The sequence below is a fragment of the Salvelinus sp. IW2-2015 genome, unplaced genomic scaffold, assembly GCF_002910315.2.
Source record: "Salvelinus sp. IW2-2015 unplaced genomic scaffold, ASM291031v2 Un_scaffold4245, whole genome shotgun sequence".
In the NCBI taxonomy this organism is placed as follows: Eukaryota; Metazoa; Chordata; class Actinopteri; order Salmoniformes; family Salmonidae; genus Salvelinus; species Salvelinus sp. IW2-2015.
Genome location: NW_019945516.1, coordinates 72 through 10,243, shown reverse-complemented (window position 1 = coordinate 10,243; position 10,172 = coordinate 72). Strand labels below are relative to the sequence as shown.

Below are 10,172 nucleotides of genomic sequence, written 5' to 3'. Positions count from 1 at the left end.
TACGGCCCACATTCTCATCGACAGGGCTGCAGTGGAGGCAGGTTGAGCACTTCAAGTTCCTTGGTGTCCACATCACCAACAAACTATCATGGTCCAAGCACACCAAGACAGTCGTGAGAGGGCACGACAAAACCTATTCCCCTCAGGAAACTGAAAAGATTTGGCATGGGTCCTGAGATCCTCAAAAGGTTCTACAGCTGCAACATCGAAAGCATCCTGACCGGTTGCATCACTGTCTGGTACTGCTCAACCTAATGGCCCTACAGAGGGTAGTGTGACAGCCCTGTACATCACTGGGCCAAGCTTCTTGCTATCCAGGACCTCTTTACCAGACGGTGTCAGAGGAAGCCCTAAAAAGTCAGACTCCAGCCACCCTAGTCATAGACTGTTCTCTCTCTACTGCACGGCAAGCGGTACCGGAACGCCAAGTCGAGGTCTAAGAGGCTTCTGAACAGCTTCTACCCCCAAGCCATAAGACTCCTGAAAATCTAATCAAATGGCTACATACTATTCCCCCCCCTCCTCCCTCTGGAACGCTGCTGCACTCTTTATTATCTATGCATAGTCACTTTAATAACTCTACCCACATGTCCATATTACCTCAATTACCTCGACTAACCGATGCCCCCCTGATATATAGTCTCACTTATGTTATTTTACTGCTGCTCTTAATTGCTTTTATGAGTTTACTTGTATTTCTTATTCTTATCTGTATTTTTTTTAAACTGCATTGTTGGTTAGGGGCTCGTAAGTAAGTGAGGTCACACCTGTTGTATTCAGCATTTCACTAAGTTCTACACCTTTGTATTCAGCATTTCACTAAGTTCTACACCTGTTGTATTCAGCATTTCACTGTACGGTCTACACCTGTTGTATTCAGCATTTCACTGTAGGTCTACTACACCTGTTGTATTCAGCATTTCACTGTGAGGTCTACTACACCTGTGTATTCAGCATTTCACTAAGTTCTACACCTGTTGTATTCAGCATTTCACTGTAAGGTTTCTACTACACCTGTGGTATTCAGCATTTCACTGTAAGGTCTACTACACCTGTTGTATTCAGCATTTCACTGTGAGGTCTACTACACCGTTGTATTCAGCATTTCACTGTAGGTCTACACCTGTTGTATTCAGCATTTCACTGTGAGGTCTACTACACCTGTTGTATTCAGCATTTCACTTGTGAGGTTACTACACCTGTTGTATTCAGCATTTCACTGTAAGGTCTACTACACCTGTTGTTTCAGCATTTCACTGTGAGGTCTACTACACCTGTTGTATTCAGCATTTCACTGTAGGTCTACTACACCTGTTGTATCAGCATTTCACTGTGAGGTCTACTACACCTGGTGTATTCAGCATTTCACTGTGAGGTCTACTACACCTGTTGTATTCAGCATTTCACTGTGATGTCTACTACATCCTGTTGTATTCAGCATTTCACTGAGGTCTACACCTGTTGTATTCAGCATTTCACTGTGAGGTGAAATGCATGTTACTAATATAGCTTGATTTGATTTGTCATCTCAGCTCTCCAGGATGTGGGGATGTAGGCTTTCGTAACATTATTTCAGCAATACTTTCTCCTCTCCCTTCATCATCATCAATAGTAGGACATGACTGTCTGCTGTTGCTTACTTGTTCCACTGTTTAGCAATGTGATTAGAGGGCCACTATCATTGTAACTGTATTGTAGTGACAACGCTGACCGCCGGCCGACTGGCTGGCCGACTGGCTGGCTACCGTCTGCTGGCTGACCGTCTGGCTGGCTGACCGACTGGCTGGCTGACTGGCTGGCTGACTGGCTGCTGACTGGACACCGGACTGACTGGCTGGCTGGCTGACTGGCTGGCTGACTGACTGGCTGGCTGACCGTCTGGCTGGCTGACTGACTGGCTGCTGACCGTCTGGCTGCTGACCGTCTGCTGGCTGACTGACTGGCTGGCTGACCGTCTGGCTGACTGACTGACCGTCTGACCGGCTGACTGATCTCTGTCTCTGCTCCCCCCTGCAGGGCGCCACAGTAAAGAGGGAACTTTCCCTCGTCAATTCCACTTGTCCAATGGCAGCAAAGACTACAGCGATGGTAGAGGCTTCTTCCTGAACCGATGCTGCTCCATCGTACCCAGTTAAGCCTTTCTCTGAACGATGCTGCTCTATCGTTACACAGTAAGAGGGCTTTCCCCTGACCGATGCTGCTCTATCGTACCCAGTAAGAGGGCTTTCTCCTGAACGATGCTGCTCTATCTTTACCCAGTAAGAGGGCTTTCTCCCTGAACGATGCTGCTCTATCGTTACACAGTAAGAGGATTTCCCTAACGATGCTGCTCTCATCGTTACACAGTAAGAGGGCTTTCCCTGAACGATGCTGCTCCATCGTACACAGTAGAGGGCTTTCTCCTGACGATACTGCTCTATCGGTACACAGTAAGAGGGCTTTCTCCTGAACGATGCTGCTCCATCGTTAACAGTAAGAGGGCTTCTCACTGAACGATGCTGCTCCATTACTCCCAGAAGGAAGATTCGTTTTCAGTTCAACCTCTAACACAGGCACAATATAGTTATGATGACATCTAGTGCTAGTATCCATATAGGCTTACTACTTCTAATAACTCTGAGGATTACACTGATACTGAACAGACACTTCAGCTATACTTAGGTGTACACCACCAGAACAGTACAAATAGGGAGAGGGCAGGCGAGGGGGAGAACGGGAGGGGCAGGCGAGGGGGAGAAACAGGGGAGGCAGGCGAGGGGGAGAACACGGGGAGGCAGCGAGGGGAGAAACAGGGGGGGGCAGGCGAGGGGAGAACAGGAGGCCAGGCGAGGGGAGAACAGGAAGGGGCGAGCGAGGGGAGAACAGGAGGGAGGTGAGGAAGAACGGGAGGGCAGGCGAGGGGAGAACAGGGGAGGGCAGGCGAGGGGAGAAACAGGGAGGGGCAGGCGGGGAGAAACAGGGGAGGGCAGGCGAGAGAGAAACAGGGGGGCAGGCGAGGGGAGAACAGGAGGGCCAGGCGAGGGGAGAACAGGAGGGGCGAGCGAGGGGGAGAACAGGAGGGGCAGGTGAGGGGAGAACCTCGCTCTCCTGCCCCTCTTTCCATTAAAGAACCCTCTGTGTTCTGTTAGACAGGTAACTCTTTATCCACAATAAGCAGGGGTGATAAAGCATACACAATATAGCAGGGGGTGTAAAGCCATAACACAATATAGCAGGGGGTGTAAAGCCATAAACACAATAAAGCCATAACACAATATAGCAGGGGGTGTAAAGCCATAACACACACACACTACCATTCAAAAGTTTGGGGTCACTTAGAAATTCCTTGTTTTTGAAAGAAAAGCATTTTTATTTTTATTTTATTTTTCATTTTAAAATAACATAGAATTTACCAGAAATACGGTGTAGGCATTGTTGATGTTGTAAATGACTATTGTAGCTGGAAACGGCTGTTTTTTAAGGGAATATCTACATAGGTGTACAGAGGCCCATTATTTCTGATCAATTTCATGTATTTTAATGGACAAAAAATATGCTTTTCTTTCAAAAACAAGGACATTTCTAAGTGACCCCAAACTGTTGAACGGTAATGTTTTTCCAGCAGCAGACTATGATCAATAATGTCAAAAGCCACAATGAAGTCTAACAGCCCCCACAATCATTTTATCATCAATTTCTCTCAGCCATTCATCCATCATTTGTGTAAGTGCTGTGCTTGTTGAGTGTCCTTCCCTATAAGCATGCTGAAAGTCTGTTGTCAATTTGTTTACAGGAAAATAGCATTGTATCTAGTCTAACACAYTTTTTTCCAAAAGTTTACAAATGGTTGGTAACAGACTGATTGGTCGGTTATTTGAGCCAGTAAAGGGGGCTTTACTATTCTTAGGTAGCGGAATGACTTTAGCTTCCCTCCAGGTCTGAGGGAACACWCTCTCTAGTTGGTTTAGATTGAAAATGTGGCAAGTTTGTTTCATAGTGTAGTTCCTTCTTCTTTTTATTAAGTTTAGTCACATGATTTCTCAATTTGCAGTACGTTTGCCAATTTGAGTCTTTGAATGAAGAGATGGAGATAAAACTGTCCAGTTCGAGTGTTTGTTGCAGCTCGTTCCAGTCGCTCAGCGCTTGGCTGCAGCGAACTGAAAAGAGGAGCAACCCAGGGATGTGTGTGCTTTGGGACCTCTAACAGAATGGACTGGCAGACGGGTGTTGTATGTGGAGGATGAGGGTTGCAGGTAGGTATCTCAGTAGGGGGGAGTCGTGCAGGCCTAGAGAGGCGACTACACTGTTCTCGCGTCGGCGTGCATAGAAAATACAATTTAGAATACATATAGTTCAATTATTGCACCCACACTTGCTATTGTGCCGCCAACGAGCGTCTGCGTTCCAAGAGGTAAAATAGGAAGTCAGTTCTATTTTCTATTTTTAAACCTTGCAAGTAAACCTACAGGTTTTAAGCCTCGCAAATACCATCAGTTTCACACGTGTCCATAATATGCGTAATCTCTTTCATTCACGCAGAGCGTGATAGTTTTGTAGTATTGCTTGCTTTTACGGTCCATTGTCGTACTTTATGAATGCTGAGTGTGGTATGCGTGTGTGCTCTTAGTGAAAATTAACATGGGTATGCATAAATATGTAACGTTGTGTGTGTGTGTGTGGGTTGTTGTGTGTGTGTGGTCGTGTGGTTGTGTGTGGTTGTGTGTGTGTTGTGTGTGTGAGTGTGTGTGTTGGTGTGGTGTGTGTGTGGTGGTGTGTGGTGTGTGTGTGTGTGGTGTTGTGTGTGTGGTCCAGTGTCGGAGGACGTTCCCCTCGGAAGCTTCCTGCCTCAGGAGAACCTGTTTCAGCTGGTTCCATCCAAGTCAGCCCGGAGTATACAACGGAGGACAGCACTCTACAGTACAGCAGACCTTCAAACACTGGCCGAAGTCAAGGAGAACGAGCTGCCCTGCCCAAGAAGCACCAAATGTGCGAGTTACACCCAAATAATAGACTTCCTGGTTACATTCAGAATACACAGGGCCCTCTAAACGACATCCTGGTACAATTGATATACCAGGCCCTGGCTAAACGACTTTCCTGGTTACATTCAGACATACCAGAACCCTCTAACGACTCGCGGTTACATTCCAGACATACCAGGCCCTCTAACGACTTCTGGTTACATTTCAGGACCATAACCAGGCCCTCTAAGACAGCTTCCTGGTTACATTCAGACATACATAGGCCCTCTAAGCGACTTCCTGGTTAGCTTCAGACATACCAGGAACCCTCTAACGACTTCGCTGGTACATTTCAGGACATTACCAGGCCCTCTAACGACTATCCTGTGTTACATTAGACCATACGCAGACCCTCTAACGACTTCCTGGTTAACATTTCAGACAACCAGGCCCTCTAAACGACTTCCTGGTTACATTCAGCATACAGGCCCTCTAACGAACCTCTGGTTACACATTCAGACATACCAGGCCCTACTATACGAACTTCTGGTTACATTCAGACATACCAGGCCCTCCAGATGGCTTGATGTTCCTGACAGGATGGCTGATGGTTCGTTGACAGACGGGCTGTTGGTTCTTCTGACAGACGGTGGTTCCTCTGACAGACGGGCTGTTGTGTTCTCTGACCAGACGGCTGTTTGGTTCTCTTGAACGACGGCGGTGTTGAGCGACGCTGTTGGTTCTCTGACCTAGACGGCTGTTGGATTCTCTGACAGACGGCTGTGGTATCTCTGACAGACGGCTGTTGGGTCTCTGAACAGACTGCTGTTGTTTCTCTGACAACGGCTGATGGTTCTCTGTACAAGACGGCTGATGGTTCTCTGACAGACGAGATGATGGTTCGTCTGACAGACGGCTGATGGTTTTCCTGCTGACAGACGGGCTAGTGGGTCTCTGACAGACGGCTGTGTTTGGTTCTCTGACAGAGCATGTTTGCGTTCTCTGACAGGACGGCTCGTTGTTCTCTGACAGGACGGCTGTTGGTTCTCTGACAGACGGGTGGGGTTCTCTGACAGACGGCAATGTTGGTTCTCTGACAGACGGGGCGTTGGTTGTCTCTGACAGACGACTCGTTGGGGTTCTCTGACAAGACGGCTTGTTGTTCTCTGACGAAGACTAAGACGACTAAGTATATTACAGTACAGTATTGTTGAGGATTGCTGAGGTGAAACTCTGGGTGACGCCCTCTGACTCTCTCTTACGATAAATCTCTGCGCAACATGAAAACTGTAAACTGAATGTGTTGACTTTCCTGTTTCTGGGGTATTTCCCGTCTGGATAGTTTAATAGTCTGTCTGGTGGTTGAATTAAACAGATGCTATAGATAGAAGTTAGCAGTTAGATGCAGCCTGTTTACCACTAGGGAGTAACAAGGAGATGCAGCCTGTTATAGGGAAGGTAACAAGGAGATGCAGCCTGATATGAGGGAAGGTTAACAAGGAGATGAAGCCTGTTCATAAGCTGAAGGTAACAAGGAATGCAGCCTGTTCATAGGGAAAGTAACAAGAGATGCAGCCTGTTCCATAGGGAAGTAACAAGGAGATGCAGCCATGTATAGGGAAGTTAACAAGGAGGATGCAAGCCTGTTCATAAGGAAGGTAACAAGGAGATGCAGCCTTTTATAGGGAGGTAACAAGGAGATTGCAGCCTGATTCATGGGAAGGTAACAAGGGGAGATTTGCCAGCCTGTTCATGGGAAGGTAAACAAGGATTAGGTTACTCCCAGAAATGGCACCCCTGGGCTCTGGTCAAACCAGTGCATTGGTGGGGTTTGTCTAATACAGTCAGTCTGGGTTCAAGTTATAGTGTACTGGTATGACACGGTGTGGAGTGAACGTCGACACTTTTTTGGAAGAGTTGGTACGTCGGACACTGTTTTGGAGTGGAGTTGGACGTAGGAACACGACGTGCGGAGTGCTTACGCGGACAGACGTATGGGGAGTTGGTACGTCTCGGACACGTTTTATGAAGCCGAGTGTTGGTACGTCTGAGATCGTGTGTGGGAGTTGGTAGTCGGAACGTTAATACATACTGTGGGATTGGTACGCCGGAAGGAGTTAGTTATGACGTTTTAAGTAGCTTGGGATATGCTTTCTCTATTTATAACGTGGGGGGTGTTCTCCCAGTTTATAACGCCCTGGTGCGTGTCCTGGGTGTGCTCCTAGTTTATAACGTTGAGTTGTTCTCCTAGTTTATAGCTGTGGTGCGTATTGTGTTCTCCTAGTTTATAACGTGCGGTAGTGTTCTCCTAGGTTTATTGACGTGGGTGTGTTCTTCCTAGGTATGACGATATGGGGGCTGTTCTCCTAGTATTATGACCGTGGGCGGTTCCTTCCTAGTTGTATAACGTGGGGGGTCGTGTCTCTCCTACGCTTTTAAACGTGGGGGGTTTCCTAGTTTATAACTGGGGGTGTTCCTCCGAGTTCATAATAGCGCGTGGGGTAGTTTCTCCTAGTTTATTGACGTTGGGGTGTGTTCCTTCCTAGTTTATGACGCTTGGGTGTTCTCTAGTATACGTGGGGTGTGTGTTCTCCCTATTATGCTGGGGTTGTCTCCTGTTTATTAGCGCTGGGGTGTGGTTTCTCCTAGTTCTATACAATCGTAGGGCGTGTGTAGTTCTCTCCTAGTTAGAACGTGGGGTGTGTTCTCCTAGTTTATGACGTTGGGCGTGTTGATCTCAGTTTATGACGCCAGGGAGTTGGACGGTCGTTGTTTCTCCTAGTTTTAATACACGGCGGTGTGTTCTTCCTAGTTATGACGTGGCTGGTGGTGTTCTCCTAGTTATAACGTGGGGTGGTTCTTCCTAGTTTTATGACGGGTGGGGTTGTGTTTCTGCCTAGTTTATGACGTGGGTGTGTTCTCGAGTTTAATGACGTGTGTGTTCTCCTAGTTTATGACGTCTGGGATGTTTCTCCTAGTGTAACGATTGCACAAAGAGTTGTTCTCCTAGTTATGGACGTGGGTTGTGTCTCCTTAGGTTTTTATAACGTGGTACGGATATAATTGTTCTCCTAGTTTATCGACGTGGGTGTGTTCTCCAGTTTATAACGCATGCGGGTTCTCCTAGTTGTTATTATGACGTGGGGTGTGTATTTTCTCCTAGTTTATAACGTCCTGGTTAGTTGTAATAGCGATGGGGGTGTATTCTCCTAGCATTTATTAACGTGGGTGTGTTCTCCTAGTTTTATGACGGGAGGTGTTTCTCCATAGTTTATAACGATGGGTGTTCTCCTAGTTTAACGTGGGGTGTGTTTCTCCCCTAGTTTATGAACGTGGTGGTTTACCTAGTTTATACGTCGGGGTGTGTTCTCCTAGTTTAGTACGTGGGGTGTGTTCTCCTAGTTATATAAACGTGGGTGTGTCTTCCTAGTGCATAACGTGGGGTGGTTCTCCTAAGTGTAAACTGGGGGTGTGTTCTCCTAGTTTTAACGTGGGGGTGTTCTCCTAGTTTATGACGTGGGGTGTGTTCTGCCTATGTTAATGACGTGGGTGTGCTTCTCCGTTAGTTATAAGGTGGGGTGTTCTGCCTAGCTTATGACGTGGGGTGTGTTCTCTAGTTTATGACGCGGGGTTCTTTGTTCCCTAGGTTATGACGCGGGGTCTTGTGTTCTCCAGTTTATGACGTGGGGTGTGTTCTCCTAGTTTATAACGTGGGGTGTGTTCTCCTAGTTTATGACCGTAGGGGATGTTTCTCCTAGTTTATAACGTCTGGGGTTTTCTCCTAGTTTATAGCGTGGGGTGGTGTTCTCCTAGTTATAACGTGGGGTGTGTTCTCCTAGTTATAGCGTGGGGTGTGTTCTCTAGTTTGATGACGTGGGTGTTTCTCTAGTTATAACGTGGGTGTGTTCTCCTAGTTTATAACGTGGTGTGTTCTCCTAGTTTATGACCGTGCGTTGTTCTCCTAGTTTATAGCGTGGGGTGTGTTCTCCTAGTTTATAACGTGGGTGTGTTCTCTAGTGTTTATGACGTGGGGAATAGGGTTCTCCTAGTATATAACGTGGGTAGTGTTTCTCCAGTTTATAGCGTGGGTGTGTTCTACCTAGTTTAATAGCGTGGGGTTGTGTTCTCTAGTTTATGACGTGGGGTGTTTCTCCCTAGTTTATGACCGTGGATGTGTTCTCTAGTTATAACGTGGGGTGTGGTCTCCTAGTATCTAATGACGTGGGGTGATGAATTCTCCTAGTTTATACGGCGGTTGGTTCTCCTGTTTATAACGTCGCCGGTGTGTTCGTCTCATAGCTCCGCAGGCGCCTGGTGAACTGCGTCAGGGAAGCTGCTGGGTCGTGGGCGTTTGGCGAGTATTACCTCTGGTACGACGCCGACCACCGGACGGTGAGCATGGCCGCCAAACATCCTTTGACCCGAGCTGTCAGGGAACCAGCCCAAAGGTGCAGTGGGAGGGATCAGATTCCTGTCAGAACATACGAGCTACCTGAGAACACAGATTTACCTCTCTCCCTATATCTCCCCTTCTTTTTTTCTCCCCCTTATATCCTCCCCCCTCTCTCCCCCTTATCTCCCCCCTCCAGGAGGTGAAATGCTCTGGAGTGTGAGTGCAGCTGATTTGAAGAACCAATGCATCAATGAGCGGGATCGTTCAGTACTCACGGGTCTATCCAGGAACCTGGAGAAGAGGAAAACTCACCATCTTTGTTGAAGTCATGCCGGTGCGTAGGAGTCGGCTGGGCTGCGGGAGTACGGCGGCTGGGCTGCGTAGGAGTCGGCGGGCTGCGTGGGAGTCGGCATCGGCTGCTGCGTAGAAGTCGGCCTGGGAACTGCGTGGGATCGGCGAGTGCGTAGAGGTCGGCCTGGGCTGCGTGGAGCGGCCTGGGCTGCGATCGGAGTCCGGGCCTGGGCTGCACCAAAAGCTCTCAACTGCCGGATATCGCGTGGGAGTCGGCTGTGCGCGTGGGAGTCGGCTGGCAGGCGTGGGAAAAGTCAGGCTGGGACCTGCGCGTGGAGATCGGCTGGGCTGCAGTGAGTCTGGACGCAGACTGCGTGGAAAGCGAGTCTGGCTGCGTACCGGAGATGGTCTGGGCTGCCAAAATGTGGGAAAAGGGTCTAATATTTTCCACATGCACTGTATCTAAATCAGTAAATCTTTCAGACAAGTAGCCTTCCCACTGGATACCAGTCCTGTTCAATTGGGGTAATTTTTGAATATTTGGTTGA

At 48.1% G+C, this 10,172-nt stretch overlaps 1 protein-coding gene across 1 annotated transcript in view; it reads left to right on the top strand.

The window, feature by feature from the left end:
• LOC112077065 (mitogen-activated protein kinase kinase kinase 3-like) overlaps nt 1–9,553 on the top strand; it is a gene marked incomplete at its 5' end in the record, with an annotated part of 42,426 nt that extends 32,873 nt beyond the window's left edge. The window contains 4 exons of the mRNA XM_070441555.1: nt 2,017–2,090; nt 4,795–4,896; nt 9,240–9,332; nt 9,530–9,553. Coding sequence (XP_070297656.1) covers nt 2,017–2,090; nt 4,795–4,896; nt 9,240–9,332; nt 9,530–9,553 — 293 coding nt within the window. The remainder of the gene's footprint in view (nt 1–2,016; nt 2,091–4,794; nt 4,897–9,239; nt 9,333–9,529) is intronic.
• Nucleotides 9,554–10,172: the final 619 nt, after the last annotated feature.